The 18,780-nt window shown below is 41.9% G+C and overlaps 1 protein-coding gene across 6 annotated transcripts in view; it reads left to right on the top strand.

Annotated features, from left to right (window-relative positions):
- The window catches only part of MGAT5 (mannosyl (alpha-1,6-)-glycoprotein beta-1,6-N-acetyl-glucosaminyltransferase), a 374,468-nt gene that overhangs the window by 223,156 nt on the left and 132,532 nt on the right, over positions 1-18,780 (top strand). For all 6 annotated transcript variants that reach the window (XM_021075187.1, XM_021075189.1, XM_021075184.1 and 3 more), the window contains exon 6: positions 16,625-16,696. In XM_021075187.1, coding sequence (XP_020930846.1) covers positions 16,625-16,696 — 72 coding nt within the window. The remainder of the gene's footprint in view (positions 1-16,624; positions 16,697-18,780) is intronic.

Raw genomic sequence — 18,780 nt, 5'->3', positions numbered from 1 at the left:
TGTTGCAGATAATGCTGCCATGAATGTGGGTGTCCACAAAAATCTTTTGAGACCCCGCTTTTAATTCTTTTGGGTACAGATCTCGAAGCAGAGTTGCTGGGTCATATGGTAATTCTATTTGTACTTTTTTGAGGAACCACCAAACTCTTGTCCATAGCGAATGTACCATTTTACATTCTAACCAGCAGTGCACACGGGTCCCAACTTTTCCACATCCTCTTGTTATTTTCTGGTTTTGTTTTGGTTTTTTTTCCTTAGTGGCTGTCAGTGGGTGTGAGGTGGCATTTCACTCTGGTTGTAGTTTGCGTTTCCTTATTGATTAGTGACATTGACCGTATTTTCATGTGCTTATTGGCCGAGTTAGCTATTTACTTACAGTCTGAATTACTCACTCTCCCTATTTGTTCCCTCTTTATCTGAGCTTCCTTTGCATTTGTACCCTTGAATTTAAAGAGCAGCTTTTTGTTAAGGGTTGCAGAGCATTTTCCAGACCTCATGGAATTTGTGATAAGCTTCAGTGATCTCCGTCTCACCTTTAGGAAGATGGAGGGATGAGGTGGGGTTAAGACTGGGTCCAGGGCCCACTACAGGGGGATAACTTAGTAGGGAATGAAAACCCCCTGGCTTCCTTTGCTACCCCTTGTGGATGGGGCAGCCACCCTAGGGGATTGTGGAATGATGCTATCTCATTTCTGAGGATGTACATTTGCTAGTCTCTTGGCTGCCATTTTTTAAATTTGTGCCCCCTGGTTTTGGGTACCACTGCTGTTTAACCAGTAGTTAATGATTGCTCCCTGGTGATGCTATGCAGAAAGGAGAAAGACTCCATTCTGGGGCTTAATGAAATGTTTGTTTTTGCCATAGCTCTCCTTATAGGAGTCAGACGCCTCTCCGTGCTGGTGTAAGGAGACAGGGACAGCTCTTAGAGATGGAGTCCAAAACAGTATTGCTCTAGGGCATGCGACCTGGAATCGTAGGGTTTGTCCCTCTCCTACACCTTTGCTTCCTTCCTCTATAAGCTCCAGTCAGACTTGGCGTTGACAAGGTTGTTCCATGGCCACTCAGGGGCCATCATGGAAACTGTCAGATTTAATGATAGTTAACATAACTTCTTGGAAATGAAAAGCACTGGGAGTTTTGGGTGTGTGATGTTCCTCATTAGCAGGCTACTGGCAAATTGACCGTGTAGCTCGTTTATTTGAGTATGTTTGGAGCTCAGGTGGCCCGGGGCCAGCCTTCTCATTTTCTTCTGTGGAAGAGTAAGGCCTGGGGCTATGGGTGAACCTTCACTCCAGTGAGAAGTCAATTAGAGGCACCTTTCTTGCCCTGAGGACAAAAGCTCCTCATTTAGTTCAGTTTTCAAAGGTTTCTTTCCCATTTCCAGTTAGCCAGAGTCTACCTGGGCTTCGTGATGGACAAGCTGAGCTCATTTCTTGCCTTCCTGAGAGTCTGCATCTTGGGGAGGACCCCATGGTGAGGGTAGAAGAGGATTTGACATTTTCACTCCAGGCTGGACCTTGATCACCAGAGCCCGAGCTGGGCAGGTGTGGGAGAATGGTCCAGAAGGTGAGGGGGCGCAGTGAACTAGGACCTGGTTCCCTTCCTTTGAAAGTGCCACTCTGGAGTTCTTGTCGTGACTCGGTGGAAACGAATGTGACTAGCATCCATGAGGATGCAGGTTCCATCCCTGGCCTCACTTAGTGGGTGAAGGAGCCGGCATTGCTGTGAGCTGTGGTGTAGGTCGCAGACACAGCTCGGATCCTGCGTTGCTGTGGCTCTGGCGCAGGCTGGCAGCTACAGCTCTGATTAGACCCCTAGCCTGGGAACCTCCATATGTCGCAGGCGCGGCCCTAGAAAAGGCAAAAAGAAAAGATAGACACTGCCACCCTACCTCTACGGACGGTGAAGGAAGGATAGAGCTGAGAGAAAAGTCAGATTCTGGTGGCAGTAAATGGAGAGGAGAGGGGAACAGACTGGGCTGTATAAAGACATAATGGATCATATATACTTAATATTGGAGCCTGGTGTTTCATTTCAGGACCTTTAACTGTTTTTTCCTGTTTTCAGAATGCGGAATGTGCTTCATTAACCTATTCCGCTCTCTTCTTTTGCAAATGATCAGACTTTCTGTGCCACTGAGCTCAGATCAGTGAGCCCTCATTGAACATCTGTTATAGTCATTGATTGTCAGCAATTACAGAGGACTCCTTTTCCTGGAACCTTGCTATGCATTCATTATCTTTAAAGTCTAATGGAAGAGGAAGCAGGGATACAGGTAGTTGGGCCATTAAGGAGTCCAGGGAAAGAACTAGGAACTTCTTTTTCAAAGTTTTAATCCGAAAATGACCTTGAAACCTGATCTTTTAAAAAATGTCCATTTCATCAAAGGATCATTATTAATAGGTACCCTATAAGAGAAGACAATGTAACCAATACGGCCTCTTCAATTGGAAGCACTGCCTTAGAGCTGCAGACCTGACTTGAGCTTCTGTTTCTGATGCCTTCTAAACTCTTTGCTCTTGGAGTTGTCCTCTCGGTGCCTCACATGCTTCCTTTATAAACTAATAGTTTTAATTTTGTTCCTTTTTAAAGGATCCTATCTGAGGATTCCTGAGCATGTATGGGGACATGATTACAGTAGAGCCTGGCAAATAAATGATACTCAGTTAATGTAACTGACACTTTCCTGATAGAGTTTTTTTTTGTTTGTTTGTTTTTGTTTTGTTTTTTGTTTTTTGTCTTTTGTCTTTTTGTTGTTGTTGTTGCTATTTCTTGGGCCGCTCCCGCGGCATATGGAGGTTCCCAGGCTAGGGGTTGAATCGGAGCTGTAGCCACCGGCCTACACCAGAGCCACAGCAACTCGGGATCTGAGCCGTGTCTGCAACCTACACCACAGCTCACGGCAACGCCGGATCATTAACCCACTGAGCAAGGGCAGGGACCGAACCCGCAACCTCATGGTTCCTAGTCGGATTCGTTAACCACTGTGCCACGATGGGAACTCCGAGTTTTTTGTTTTTTGTTTTTTTGTCGTTTTGCCATTTCTTGGGCTGCTCCCATGGCATATGGAGGTTCCCAGGCTAGGGGTCGAATCGGAGCTGTAGCCACCGGCCTACGCCAGAGCCACAGCAACGCGGGATCCGAGCCAGATCCAAGCTGCGTCTGCAACCTACACCACAGCTACACCACAGCTCATGGCAACGCCAGATTCCTAACCCACTGAGCAAGGCCAGGGATCGAACCCTCAACTTCATGGTTCCTAGTCGGATTCGTTAACCACTGCACCACGACGGGAACTCCCTGATAGGGTTTTGATGTTGCCATTATTTGAGTACACTTGTGGAGTGTCACTTAGCCTGGAACATTTTATGTGAGACCTTGGTTCTGTTTTTAAAATTAGAATAAAGTTCTTGGTTCTCATTCACCATTCTCCTTTGATTCTAGATGCCTGGACTTCCAGTAATATAGAAATTCAAACATTGTCCTTGACTTCCTTTTTCTGGATGTGGCATGTGTTCACATTCAAATTGTGAACCGGATGCACAGAGCTGCAGTGCATCTCTGCTGTTGTTAATGTGAGATTATCAGAGATGTTATCCAAAGCCACTTAATTCCATTCTAGTATTCTGTAAATCCTGGACAACATCCCTAGCTTTGTGGTGCTATTTTTTGTCTGTCCCCCCCCCGCCCTTGATTTATTGAAACTTTCCTCCTTTTGTTACTTCATTTAACCTGTATCCTATGCCAGGTCATGCTGGCAGTTGGGGAAATGATTAAGAGAGACATTTCTATTTGATTTGTTTACTTGATAATGGATGTACCTGTGACTTTGATTCTTTCCCTAATCTTTATTGAAGAGCCAATTCATTTCCATCTCCCTTTAACTTCAGAGCTCTGACAGTTATAAAAAAGGACATGCAGTAAACTGTCTCCCAGATGGTCCGTCACTGATTGAATTGAGGCATTTAGATTCAGACCAGTCTTAGGAGATGGCACTCTTGCTGCATTTCTGCTTCCCCCAGGTGTCTCAGTGTGCCAACTCCACTGAATTATATACTCCTTTCACCCTCACCAACTTGGAGTCAACCCACCAACCTTTCCTGGTACATCCCAGGTTGGAAAGCCATTGGTTTTTCCCCTTCCATTATCTCCACAGAGGCTTGTTATGTGTCTTGACTCTGCCTTAGGAACTGAGTGTGGGGCTACAACCCCTGCTGTTGCCCTTGTTGGGTGGCAGATGATAAGAGAAGAGTGAAACAGGGCTGAGCCCTACTGTGTGCTAGACACCTCAAATCCAGTGTCCTTTCACCCTCTCCCAGCACTGGAGTCCCAGAGGCTCCGTGAGATTAAGTTGCTAAGTGCTTCTGCCCTGACCATTCCTGTCACCCTCTCGTAGCCAAGGAGAGCTGAACTCAAGTCACTTCTCGCCATTGCCTTATTCAATGCTATGCTCAAATCCACTTGTGTTTGAAATATGGCACTAATTTAGCTGGTTTCTATGGTCAATTTCATAGCTAGTTTTTAAAGACTCATAATTTTGATACTTTACCCCCCCCCCCCAAGAAATAGCACCAATTCTTCTGAAGGTAGAACTCAGGAAAACCAGGTGCTCGGCCATCCCAAGTGGTGGGTATGAATGACTGATTTGGTACGCAGCTTTCCTTTCCAGGTCATTGGGCAGTTCATTTTCTGCATATGTTTTTGTGAGCCATGTAACTACTCCCGTTACAGAGACAAGACCCTATAAAGTAATCACTCTGAATGGCATTGTTTCAGGTATTATTAACTTAGCCCTCTGAAGAGCCTTTTACTGCTGTTAGCTTTTACAAAACTGAGAAGAAATTTCTTTACCCCTCTTGGTAGTATATTGATAGATGGTGCTGATATATTTGATGCCTATACATTTTTCCTATTGACACAATTATTCTTGCAACTAGCAACATCATGCCCTGTCAGAGTTCTTAATTTGTACTGTTTTTTTTTAAGCACTTCTGTTGCCACTACAAGTATTATTACTCTGAAATAATCAAATTTCTCGGTGAATGATTGCTAGATCTTAGGATGTATATATAAGCTGTTGTTTCAAGTGCTGATTTGGACTGGATGTGTAACTGAGTGTGTGTGTGTGTGCACGCATGCGTGCGCACAACTCGTAAAGGAACAAAAGAAGCAATTTCATGCCTTACTCATCAGTCTGTTTCTTATATTTCACGAACAGGCATAAAGGTCTTTGCCTCTTTCCGTTCTCCCTTGGCAATATGTAAAACTAATATTGGCTGAGCGAGCTATTAACCTTGAGTTTAAATTCAGCATACTTAATCCCTTGATTAATGCCAAGATTAATGCCCAACAGCAAAGGCTGAAAGCTTAAATGTTTGTGAGTGTGAGCATGAAATGAAATCCTAATAACCAGTACAATGATTTGGATTTATGGACTATGTTGGCTGCTAGAGATATCTTGGAAATGGTGTTACACAGACTAATTTGTCAAAGTGGGCAGCAGTAAAGAAGTGACTGTTTAGATTGCAGGAGCAAACTTGAATGAGAAAAACTAACATTTTGGGATGGGTCAGGGAGTACTTCAAAAATGCCCTCAGACTGTTGCCTGAGAATACTCACACACACCTTTTAAGTGTTGAGCGAGCCATTTGAAAGAGGAAATTCTCTTCCTGTGAGGTAGTATTTCTTGGCAGTAAAGGAGGTGAAAGAGATTTATGATCGTGTTCTCTTCACTTTCTTAGTTTAGCCTTTACTTTTATCTGTTTCATCTACATGTTTTCATGGCTCTTATTACCTGGATCTTTAGAAGATCTTATTACCTATTATTACCTGACTCTTTAGAATACATCTTAAGAAGAAAGGATTTTTTGAAACAATTCTGAGTTAATAGAACAGTGTCATCAGCCTAACTGATTTCTCAGTTTCCTTCAGCCTCTTCCCTCTCCCAAGTTCATCCTCTTAGTGATACCTCCTATTTGTCTGTAAGCTTCACATACTACAGTAATTAAATTTAGATTATTTCCTCCAGCCTCCACCTTACAAAAATTAGAAGGGTAGATGGCAGGACTTGCCAAACCCCAAACCAAACACCTCTTTGCTCTTTGAATACATGTGGCAGACTGGGGCTTTGATGCAGTCATCTCCAATTTTTTTTTTTTTTCTTTACAAACTTAAATATTGTCTCTGATCATTTCTTTTGTATGCCAATAAAATATTTGAAAAGTGTTTATGTTAAACTTTTTTTAATATGGAAAATTTCAAACATAAGTAAAAGAGAAGGGTGTAACACACCCCACGTGTTCATGACTCAGATTCAACAACTGTCAATTCATAGCCAATCTCATTTCATTGATACCTCTCCAAGTGCATTACTTTGAAGCAAATCCTGAAGATTGTGTCATCTGTTAATGTTTCATTGTGTGTCTTTAAAAGAGGCTCTTTATAACATATAACTGCTAATACCATTGGGTATTTTTAAAATTACATAATTACTGAGAATAGTATAGAGGTTCCTTTAAAAACTAAAAATAGAACTACCAGAGTTCCCGTCGTGGCATAGTGGTTAATGAATCTGACCAGGAACCATGAGGTTGTGGGTTCGAACCCTGGCCTTGCTCAGTGGGTTAAGGATCTGGCGTTGCTGTGAGCTGTGGTGTAGGTTGCAGACGCGGCATGTATCCCACTCCCTCGTTGCTGTGGCTGTGGCATAGGCTGGCGCCTATAGCTCCGATTAGACCCCTAGCCTGGGAACCTCCATATGCCATGGGTGCAGCCCTAGAAAAGACAAAAAATAAAAATAAAAACAGAAATACCATATGATCCAGCAATCCTACTCCTGGGCATCTATCTGAAGAAAACCGTAATTTGAAAAGATGCATGTACCTTAATGTTCATAGCAGCACTATTTACAATAGCCAAGATATGAAGCAACCTAAATGTCCATAAATGAATGGATAAAGAATGTGTAGTATGTATACACACACACACACACACACACACACAATGGAATATTACTCAGACATAAAAAACAATGAAATAATGCTATTTACAGCAATACGGATGGACCTAGTGATTATCATGCTAAGTGAAGTAAGTCAGAGAAAGACAAATATCATATCATATTACTTCTATGTGGAATCTTAATAAAAAGAGGAGTTCCTGTTGTGGCTTAGCAGGTTAAGAACCCGACATTGTCTCCATGAGAATGCAGGTTTGATTCCTGGCTTCGCTCAATAGGTTTAGGATCTGGCGTTGCCATGGGATGCAGTGTGGGTTGCAGATGCAGCTCAGATCTGGTGTTGCTGTGGTATAGGCCTGCAGCTGCAGTTCCTATTCAGCCCCTAGCTTGGGAACTTGCATATGCTGCAGGTGCTGCTGTAAAAAGTTAAAAATAAAATGAAAATGATACAAAGTAGCTTATTTACAAAACAGAAATAAACTCATGGAGAAAACAAATGTGTGGTTACCAAAAGATAAGTGGGAGAGTGATAAATTAGGAGTTTGGCATTAACAGATACTCACTACTCTATACAAAATAAATTAACCAATAAGGACCTACTGTATAGCACAAAAAAACTATATTCGATACCTTGTAAGAGCCTATAATGGAAAAGAATCTGAAAAAGAATAGATATATATTTATATGTATAACCATATCACTTTGCTGTACACCTAAAATTCACACAACATTGTAAATCAACTATACTTCAAATATACATTTAAAAAATGACCTAATTCCTTAATATCATCCGGTGTTAGGTTAGTATTCCTAGTTTGTAGACCATCTTATAAATTAAAGTTCATTTATTTGAACTGAGTGTCAAGAGAAGCCATAAATTACAGTTGTTGGTGTCACTCACTTACGTCTCTTTAATTTAGGTTTCTTTCTATCACTTTTTCTCCTTATGATTTTTCATTGAAAAAAACTTTTTTTGACTTAGCAGAGTTTGTTATTCTCTGAATTTTGGTGATTTTATCCCATGTTGTTGTGTAACCTGGTTCTCTGTGTCTTGTATTTCTTGTAAATTGATAGTAGATCTGAGGTTTGATCAGAGTCAGGCTTAATCTTTTATTTAGAACTGTTTCATGGTGGTATTATGTACTTTTGTCAGGAGGTACAGAAATGCCTGGTTCTGCCACTTTTTGTAATGTTAGCAGCTATGGATGATTGCTGCCTGGTTTCATCAGGGATTCCTTCTTAATATTTCAGGAACACTCTTGTAAAGAGAAATGAGTCTTCATCTGGTACTTGGTTACCCTGAGGGACAGTTCACAAAGGAAACCTTGATTTCTCTTTTGGTTTCTTAGCATCTTCTGCTGGTGACCGGTATCTTATTTGTTTGCTTGCTTGTATGCTTGTTGATTTTTATCATCATTTTGAAGTCATTGACTGAAACCTATTTGTTATGTTTGATCCATTCCATTTATATTCTTACTGGTTCTCAACCCCTTCTTTGACAGGGGGGAGCCAATTTATACTGTATTCTATGTCCTTTTGACATGGCCCTCGTAGTTTTTCTTTTCTTTTTTTTTTTTTTTTTTTTTTTTTCCTGGTAGTTTTTCTTAATTTTTAGTTATCTGGTCTAACAGTATCACTCAGGTTCATTTTATACACTTTCTGACCTAGACCTGGGATCCAGCCATTTCTCTAAGGGCCCCCTGGTTCCTCTTAGTGGGAAATGACACTTTGAGACCTCAGTCTGGGTCCCAGGGGCATTCATTGCCATTAGGGTTTTTTGGATGCTGAGGATGTAATGGTGAACCAAAAGACGAACTTACTTATAAGGTTATATTTTATAGGAGGAGACAGATGACAGAAAGTCAAACGTGTGTCTCTTGTTTATTTTTTTGAGAATTTTTTTGTTTTTTGTTTTGTCTTGTTTGTCCTTTTAGGGCTGCATCATGGCATATGGAAGTTCCCAGGCTAGGGGTGGAATCAGAGCTGCAGCTGCCAGCCTACACCATAGCAATGCAGGATCCAAGCCAAGTCTGAGACGTACACCATAGCTCTTGACAATGCCAGATCCTTTAACCCACTGTGTGAGGCCAGGGATCGAACCCACATCCTCAAGGTTGCTAGTCAGATTCTTACCCTGCTGAGCCACAACAGGAACTCCCAAATAATACATCTTATTATTTAGATTATAATAAGAGCCACAGAGAAAAATAAAACTGGAAAAGGGCTTATCAGCACTCATAAGGAGTGATGGTGTCAGTTTTTAAAAAATGTGTGCAGATGAGAGGAGGATAAGCGAGTAAGGATTTGAAAGAAGTGAGAGTCTGGCAGAGGTGTTTAGCAGGCAGGGCGGACAGTCAGTGCAGAGGTCCTGGGGTGACCTTACCATCCAACATTAAGAACAAGTACATGGAAAATAATCTCCAGAGAGATTTTTGTCTCTTTAGTTCACAGAAATAATAGTGCCTGGCACACATATTTATTGAATGAATGGCTCTATCGAAAGCATTTTTAAAAATGGGCAACAGCTTTTTTGCCTCTTTGTTCTAAGTGGGTAGCTTCCACAGCTATCGCCTTTCTAATCTTGAAAACATTATTGTAGAGTGTGTAACATTAAAATCTGCTAAGAACATTAAATTTGAGACATAGAGCAAGGGCATTTTGAGCATGTGTTAACAATTTTAATGTAATGCTCTTTAATGTTTTATCTTTAAGGGAATGGAAGGGATCAGGTTAGACTTAGAATGGAATGAGCCAATTATATTAGAAGGCAGAGCTTTCTTGCCCATCTTTTATTCTTTCTTGTCACTCAGCATTATTTGCCTCGATCTACGCTTCAGGCGAAATTGCACGTTACGACAAAAGAGGAACTCTGTCCCTGGTCGCTGGAATATGACTACCTTTATAAATTAGGTGACTGTGGCTCTTGTGTCCTTGGTGTGTGGATGCAGGCCCATTGGGGCTGGTTCTGCTGCTGTGCAGTGTAGGATGCACCTCTATGTGTTATCTACGTGGTTGGTGACAGAGGCCTTCATTTCCTATCTCTCCCCTGTGAAGGAAAATTGATAGATCTCTTCTCACAACTGCTTGGGATGGAGTTTTGAGATGCTGACATCTTCCCATTAAAACCCTGCTGCTTCATGGTATGGTAAAAACTTAGAGCAATTTCTCTTGAAGTGTCCCCCCTTTCCCCCACATCCTGAGTGGCACAGTGGCGGATGTCCCAGTGCTTGGCCCTTTCTTGCACGTGGTCATTGGGTCCACACTTTCTGTTCATGATATTCCTGCCTCCCCTCCCGTGGCGGGGGCAGCGGTACCTATTACAGAAGATACATGGGCCTGACTGCCTGTTTCTTTTCTTTTCTTTTTTTTTTTTTATTTTCCCACTGTACAGCAAGGGGGTCGGGTTATCCTTACATGTATACATTACAATTACATTTTCCCCCACCCTTTCTTCTGTTGCAACATGAGTATCTAGACAAAGTTCTCAATGCTATTCAGCAGGACCTCCTTGTAAATCTATTCTAAGTTGTGTCTGATAAGCCCAAGCTCCCGATCCCTCCCACTCCCTCCCCCTCCCATCAGGCAGCCACAAGTCTGACTGCCTGTTTCTATCCAGCTCCACCTTGTGTGGCCTAGAACAGTCCCTTAAGTTGTCAGATTAGTTTCTCCCTCTTGAGGTTGAGGTAAAGCCTGCCTTGCTTGCTTCAAGGTATGGCTGAAAGGTTCTAATCAAATAATGAAAATGGTTAAATGTCCCTTCAATGGAAAAGAGTATCCTTATCATGAATAGCTTTAGTACTCAAGTCACATCGCTCTTTTTTTTTTTTTTTCCCATTTTCTACATAAGAAGTCCAGATTGAGGACCTACTGTGTGCCAGGTCCTGTTCTCCAGACTGAGGAAAGAGCACTGAATGGGTCAACTGAAGTTTCTTTCCTCAAGGAGATTATTTATGGATGGGGCAGCAAACAGTAGTCAACCAATAGGTCAGATAATTCCCACATATGGTGAGGGGGCCAAGAAAAAGTAGAGTAAGGAGTGGGGGAGTGGCCAGGTCAGCAGGTCAGAGGAAAAGGTGGAGCTTAGTGTGGCAGGGAGGAAGGGGGAGAGGGAGGCCTGGGAACTTGGGAAGGAGGAGTGTTGCAAGTAGAGAGAAGAAAAGATGCAAAAGCCCTGAGGAAGGGGGTTACCAGATAGAATACAGGATGCCCAGCCAAAATGGAATTTCAGAGAAGGAGTGTTGTGTTTAGTTTTTAACTGTGAGTATGTGACAAATACTGCATGTGACATAGTTCTACTAAAAAATGAACCTTTGTTTATGTGGAATTTGGATTGAACTGGGCATTCTTCCCCTCTTCTCCCACATCTGACCACCCTCCTGAGGTCAGAAGGTCCCTGACATGTGTCTGCACTTGGAAGGAAGTTCTTGTTTGGAGCACAGGGGAGGGAGGCCGGCAGTGTAAGGTTGAGGATAATTTCTGGGTTTTATGCTGAGGGTGAGGAGAAGCCACCGAAGAGTTCCGGTCAGTGTAGGATGTAATCCCGCATAGGCTTTGAAAGGCCCGCTCCTGCTGCACAGAGCAGACATCAAGGAAGAGCTGCAGGCAGGGGGCTGCTGTCACCTTCCCGCACAGCCAGAGCTGAGTAAACCCTTTCTGAAGGATTTTATATAGGAGACCTAGGCAATTATCCTCTCATATGGAAGGCTGGACTGTGCTCCTGGGACCACAGGTACCACATATCTGGTTCCTCTGCGTGTTGTGCAGGGAAGAGGTGGCCATCCTTGGGTGTGGGTCCACCTTGTGCCTGGGTCTTGATCTGTCATGATGAGTGCCCTTTCCCAGGGCATCACCTGAAGACCAAAAGACATGGTGTGAGTGAAGCACTTTTCCTAGTGCTTGGTTCCCTGTGTGTGGTTGTTTTTCTTCTTCTTTGTCTCCTATTCGCCTCACAGGCACAACCATTCCGAGCAAGCAGTTTGGTTATAATATTAATCAGCTCAGGTGTTTGATGCAGAGGACTGGTCCAAATAGCAGAACCACTTACGCATGTAGACATTGTTTTTTTTTGGCTGCACCCACAGCATATGGAAGTTCCCAGGCCAGGGATGGAACTTGCATCGCAGCAGTGACCCACGTTGCTGCAGAGACGAGGCTAGATCCTTGATCTGATGTGCCACAAGGGAACTCCTATAAACATCTTTTACCATGTACATTTCCCTTCTGAACTTCAGAAAGGGGATTGGGCAGGGTAGTGGGAGTAGAGTGGCATAAAGAATTCTTTTGTTTTTTTTTTTAAGGATATCCCTTAATAAGTAACTACAAGTGATATGTCATCTTTCCAATAAATACGTGTGTATGTTTATGTATGTGTGTACAATCAGTGTATCAGATCAGATGAATAGATATCTAGACAGTTTTATCCTTTTGATATGTAACCAACCAACCTGACAGCTTGATCTCAAACTATCTTTTTCAGATCTTATAGTTCATAGAATTATCAAGAGGTCACCCAAGCCAGTGCCTTTATTTTGTAGGTGAGAAAACTGAAAGCCAAATGGCTTAGGATTATATCCCTAGTTGTTTGTAAAGTTGAGCATAGACTCTATTTTGGCAGATTGCATACATAGCTGCTCTCTTGTCTTTGTCCTTCTCTGAGCTTGGCCTTTAAGGTAGCTAATGTGTCCTGGTCTCTTGAGAGGCTGTAATAGAACCTGATCATTATTCTTTCAAAAGAGCAGAACTTACTGTAGTTATACCAGTTATACCTAAGTATGCACACACATATATATTAAATCTACTCATTTTTTGCTATAATTTTATTACTCCTTTTCCCCCTTTAAATTCTAACTTGAGCAGTACATGTCCCTACCAACAGTTTCTTTTTTCCTAAATATAATGATACCCATCCTACAAAACTTGAGAGTAAGTATGTCCTACCTGAGCTCAGTTTAGGAACTTTGATTTTCATTGTACATGATGAAGCTGTAAAACCTTCTTAGATCAAAGAAGTTGAAATCAGTGGGAGGAGGAACATCCAAAATCAAATTGGTTAATTTTATATCTCCTGGCTCAAGAAAAGTGATTCATGATGCCCTCTTTGTGGAATATGTTTGTTTTCCAAAGGTCTAGCTGGGCCGGATCTTTTCTGTTTTTGCTGCCTCTTCATTTTGTGGCCGAAGCAAGTGCACTAAAATGATTAGTTCCTGTAGAAGAACTTTTGCCTTCAAATCAAAGGTTATTAGAGTCATGGTTCTGCTCCTCTATTGAATATTGAGTGTCTGTTGCTGTGAACTCAGATGGTTTTCAAGTCTGAGACTTACTGCAGTGATTTGTGGACTATTTTAAGGCTGTCCAGTCTCTTCCCTGGCAGAGAGCTTGAGGAAGGACTTGCCAGCTTGCAGGAGTCGGGCAGGGGTGGGGGTAGAGAGTGGGAGGGCCTAGTGCCACAGATCCTGTCCCCAGGAGAGCAGCAACGTCATAGTTGGAAAAGCGCATCCAAGGCAGTTGTGGAGGAAGACTACTACATAGCACACTGGGGTTCTGAGAACCAGGAGAAGAGATGCTAAGAATGATTTGGAAGTAGAAGAGCTTCCACAATTTGCGGCAACATGGATGGACCTAGAGATTATCATACTAAGTGAAGTAAGTCATATAGAGAAAGACAGATACCATTATGGTAGCACTTACATGTGAAATCTTTAAAAATGGTACAGATGAACTTTTTTACGAAACAGAAACAGACTTACAGACATAGAAAACAAATTTATGGTTACCAAAAGGGAAAGGGGGTAGGGAAGGGATAAATTAAGAGTTTGGGATTAGCAGATATGCACTACTATATGTAAAATAGATAAACAATGAAGACCTCCTGCATAGCACAAGAGAACTATAGTCAATGTCCTGTAATAAACAATAATGGAAAAGAATATGAAAAGAATGTGCGTGCGTGTGTGTGTGTGTGTGTTTAAACTGAATCACTACTATACACCAGAAACTAACACAACTTTATAAATCAATGACACTTTAATTAAAAAAGAAAAAAGAGCTTCTGGATCAGAAAGGCAGTGGGCTCTTTCTGGGGTCCAGCTTTCTTGGTCAGATGGTATGCTGTGCAATTAGATTTGTTGAAGGGCCTAGATAGATGAGACAAAAGAGTTATGGATTAAGAAGTTGAATTATTAGCCCCAGGCAAGATTTTCCCTGAGTGTTATTAATGATGTTCTTACTTAGGAAAATGTTGCTCATTTGAGGGCTGTTTGTTTCAGTCCTTGGAGTTATTGCTGGTGCTGGCTTTCTTCCAACCTTGGTGATCCTCTGAGGTTTCAGGAAGAAATGGGTTTGTTTTTCTTCCCCCCTCTCTGTGGAGTAATCGGTTTATATATAATTTAATTATTTTGTTAACCAGTTATCCTATCACCATGTGAGAAAACAACAACCCTAAAAACCCACCGTACTCATTCTGTGTCCAGGTGTGCAGAATTGACTTTTCCTCCATTATGAGTGAATATGTAATGGTAAGGATTCTTGCTAAAAGCTGAAATAGACTGACTTCATTCCCCATGCCTTCAGGGATGCCCTTGAAATCCTACACGGTATTTTCCAGTGATTTAGAGTAACAAGGACTGAGATAAATGATCAGTTTCAAAGAGGCATTAAAGTCTTGAGTATTCTCTAGGGAAGTCATATTTTAGAATATCACCTTGGACTGTATTTTCATCAGATTGAATTTTTGAAGATTCTTCTAAGGGCAGAGGAGGGAATGCACTCTCCTTTGTTAGTATCTGATCTCACTAATGTGTCTCCTTCTGGTTGATTTCTTTATTCATAGTCTTGTTTCATCTTTCCCTATCATGCTCTTCATGAGGACATTTTTTTATCCTGACATGCTACTGTGTACATGCTGTTATTTATTTAGTGTGGTGTTGACTGCAAATCTGGACCTGCTTGTTCATCCTCATGCTTTTTTCTGTATGGTAGAAGGTCTCACAGTCAGGTCTGCAGTCCATTTGAAGTCTTCATGTTATAAATATGCTTTAAAGCACTGTCTTACTGAATTCATTTGCAGACATCTAATTTGAATTAATTCAGTCCAGCCTAAGAACACAAGGCACAGATAGGTACATTGCTGCTGGGACCAGCTGAGGCTCCATCCGCTTGGATGCAACTTTACCACTGGTTCTTCCTCATTTTTCTCATTCATAGAGCTCCTTTCCTTTGTGATTTTGCCTTTCATGGTGATTTTGCTGTGTAAGGGCTTAGCATGTAGAAAAAGACATCCCAGGCAAGTCAGTATTTTACTTTTTTATGAGTAAAAACCATCGTGACTCCTTATGAGGAGTCCCTTTTAAGTCTCTGAAGCCATTCACAAATAGGGCCAAGTCTAATTTTATTCCACAAGAAGAAAAAGAGAATATTGTGCTTTTCTAGCCAGGTTTCCACCCTGCCCCAAGCTTTGCTGCCCTCTGCTTGCTGATTTCAGATCATTTGCAGCAGCAGTGGGCCATATGCAAATTTCCCATTTATTTTCCGTCCTAGTGAAAATCACCTTGCTTTAAGAGTTATTTCTAGATTAGTGGAACTGCTTTGTTTTCTTTGAAGACGTACCAAGAGCTCCAGGGACAACCAGTTCATCTGACTCTGCATTGCTGACACAGGAGGTCTGACCTCACCTATGTCCCTGCCTCCTCAGTGACCTAAGGATGCCCCAACCTCTTGCTCTGTTCATTTTTATAGGTCCACCTGGCCATAGAAACATTATTTCCAATGCCTGTTTATTAGCCATCTTTAATGTCATATATTAGTAAATGGATGTTATGCTATCTTAGAATTATATGGCCTCTGGCAAAGAGGCCAGATATAATACCACTCAATGCATTTTTTCATTTACCTGCAAATGTGAATTTGCTTAATTTTCTTTGCTAATCTCTGTTGAAGTCATTCCTATAAAATCTGGCTTTGCCCCATGCTCTTTCTTCTTCTCCCAATTCTTTAAACCCTAGTGCATTGATAGAAACATCCATCTTCCAAAATGGCACTCACAAGATTGCTAAGGGTTTTTGTTTTTTTCCTTCATCTCTTTTTTCCAGTAGGTTTTATAATTCTTGCTCCTTGAGATAGTGTCAAGTGAACAGCTAGAAAATGAGGAGAATCCTTGATCAGTTAGCCTTAAACTCTGGGTGCATTCTTAATTTGGAATAAATGATGGAGTTCTATGGCTCAGACGCCTTGCTGTTTCCTTTCTAGATGTGCCACAGCAGGTCACGAATCAATTCCTATCCTTTTGCGAAGTAGTATGCCTTTGCATTCTCCTTCCCTAGCGGCAATGTTCAAATGTTTCAATTTTCTGCCATAAGAACCCTCCCCCCCCCGCCCCCCTGCCGTGTAGAAGTGTGAAGATTAAAAGATTACAGTATCAGTTACTGTGAAGTCCTTGGAAGGACAGATATAAGTGCAGTCATGGGCTCCTTGGGACCTTCGCTGATTATTGTTTATTCTGAAAGGGAGCTTGTCTCTGGATTGCTAAAGTATGGGAATCTGACTGATAGTAGTAATAACCCACTTAACCCACTTCCTGTATACTGGAAACTGTGCTTGGGGCTTTGTGCAGGCATTCATTCATTTACAGATGAACCAGCATACTTAGTGTCTCCAATTCATATTTTTTAGGTTGAAAACTGGTGTCCTCATTTACCTTGGAGAGCAAAAAATCCCTATGAAGAAGCTGATCATAATTCATTGGTAAGTGATTTTGAAAAACCTCTTCCTAGGCTTGCGATTTAGGTCTGATGACAAAGGATACATGTGGAGTCTTCTGAAGATGCCAACTATAACCTGAAATAGTGGTAAACTGAAGAACTTCTGTCCTCCATTCAGTATAATTTTTTTTTTTTTTTTTTTTTTTTTGCTTTTCTAGGGCCACAACCATGGCATATGGAAGTTCCCCGGCTAAGGGTCGAATCAGAGCCACAGCTGTCAGCCTATGCCACAGCCACAGCAACTTGGGATCTAAGCCTCGTCTGCAAACTACATAAAAGCTCACGACAATGCCAGATCCCCAACCCACAGAGTGAGGCCGGGGATCAAATCTGCATACTCATGGATACCAGTCAGATTCGTTTCTGCTTCTCAATGACGGGAACTCCCCATTTTGTACAAATTTTTGAATAACCATATCAGTCAACCAGTTTACCATATATTTGTTTATTGAGCAATACTCTGAGGGTTCCTGAGTGACAGGCTACTGATAAAAACAGGACCTGGTGCCAGTTATGGAGGCACCCAGTGAACTAATAATGAGGGTTATAGTTGTAAATAATAACCACAGCCATGTAAACACTGGACTACAGGCCCATGGAAATTATTGAGGAAGTGGTGATCTCAGCCTACATGGGTTAAGAGAGAATGTAAAGAAAAGATGACATTGGAGTTGAATTTTTGTTCTGTTTTGTTTTCTGTCTTTTCTAGGGCTGTACCCACGGCATACAGAGGTTCCCAAGCTAGGGGTCAAATCAGAGCTGTAGCCGCCGGCCTATGCCACAGCCATAGCAATGCTGGATCTGAGCCTCGTCTGCGACCTACACCACAGCTCACGGCAATGCCGGATCCTTAACCCACTGAGCAAGGCCAGGGATCGAACCTGAAACCTCATGGTTCCTAGTCAGATTCGTTAACCACTGAGCCACGACGGGAACTCCTGGAGTTGAATTTAAAGTGATGAAGGGAGTTCCCGTCATGGCTCAATGGTTAACGAATCCGACTAGGAACCGTGAGGTTCCATCCCTAGCCTTGCTCAGTGGGTTAAGGATTTGGTGTTGCCGTGAGCTGTGGTGTAGGTTGCAGAGGAGGCTTGGATCTGGCATTGCTGTGGCTGTGGCTGCAGCTCCGATTAGACCCCTAGCCTGGGAACCTCCATATGCCGTGGGTGCGGCCCTAGGAAAGACGAAAAATAAAATAAAGTGATGAACGAATTTATATCAGGTCAAGGAGAGAGAAGTGTCTCTGATGTGAGGGGAAAAGGCGCCTGGATAAGAGCTTGGCATTTTCGGGGAGTAGAGCATGGTTCAGTTGGACATGGGGCTTTGGATGAGCTGGAATAAAGATAAGATTAGACAGGTAGGAAGGGGCTGTGAAAGGCTTTGTAGTAAAAGCTCAGGTCCTTATGAGAAAAAGAGTGTGTATATATGTAAAGCTGGGTCAGTTTTCCATACAGCAGAATTTGACAGAATATTGTAAATCAACTATAACAAAAAAATTTTTTAAAAAAGTAATAAAATTCATTGAGTAATTAAAAAAAAAAAAAAAAAAAGCTCAACTCTTTATTCTTAATCCTAAGGATTGGTTGGCAAATCATTGCTGTAAAAGGCCAGATAGTAAATATTTCCATTTTTGCAGGCCATAAGGGCTCTGTTGCAGCTACTCAATTCTGACCTTGGAGTGGGTGTTACAGGGAGGGGGATAGATAGTATGTAAATGAGTGGGCGTAGCTGTGTTCTGATAAAACTTTATATATAAAAGCAGGCAGTGAGGAACATTTGGCTCAAGAGGCAGCACTTGCTAATCCTTGATTTGACTCTGGGATTTCGGGAAAACTGTTGAGTCAAGGACATGGTCTGATGAGTGTTTAGAATGAATTATGGAGACTGCTGCAAGATGGGCTCAACATGTTTTAGATGTTGAAACATGAAGAAAATACTAGTGTTATTATTTTTCTCTGCCTTTTCAATTGTTGGCTCTATCCAGCTAACTTATAAACATATTCTTCCTGGATGTTAAGTTCTTCTGGCCCAACTTTTAAATTTTATTCAGCTATGGTAGGAAAATAA

The sequence above is a fragment of the Sus scrofa genome, chromosome 15 (genome assembly GCF_000003025.6).
Source record: "Sus scrofa isolate TJ Tabasco breed Duroc chromosome 15, Sscrofa11.1, whole genome shotgun sequence".
Classification (NCBI taxonomy): domain Eukaryota; kingdom Metazoa; phylum Chordata; class Mammalia; order Artiodactyla; family Suidae; genus Sus; species Sus scrofa.
This window is presented reverse-complemented; position numbering and strand designations above follow the sequence as displayed.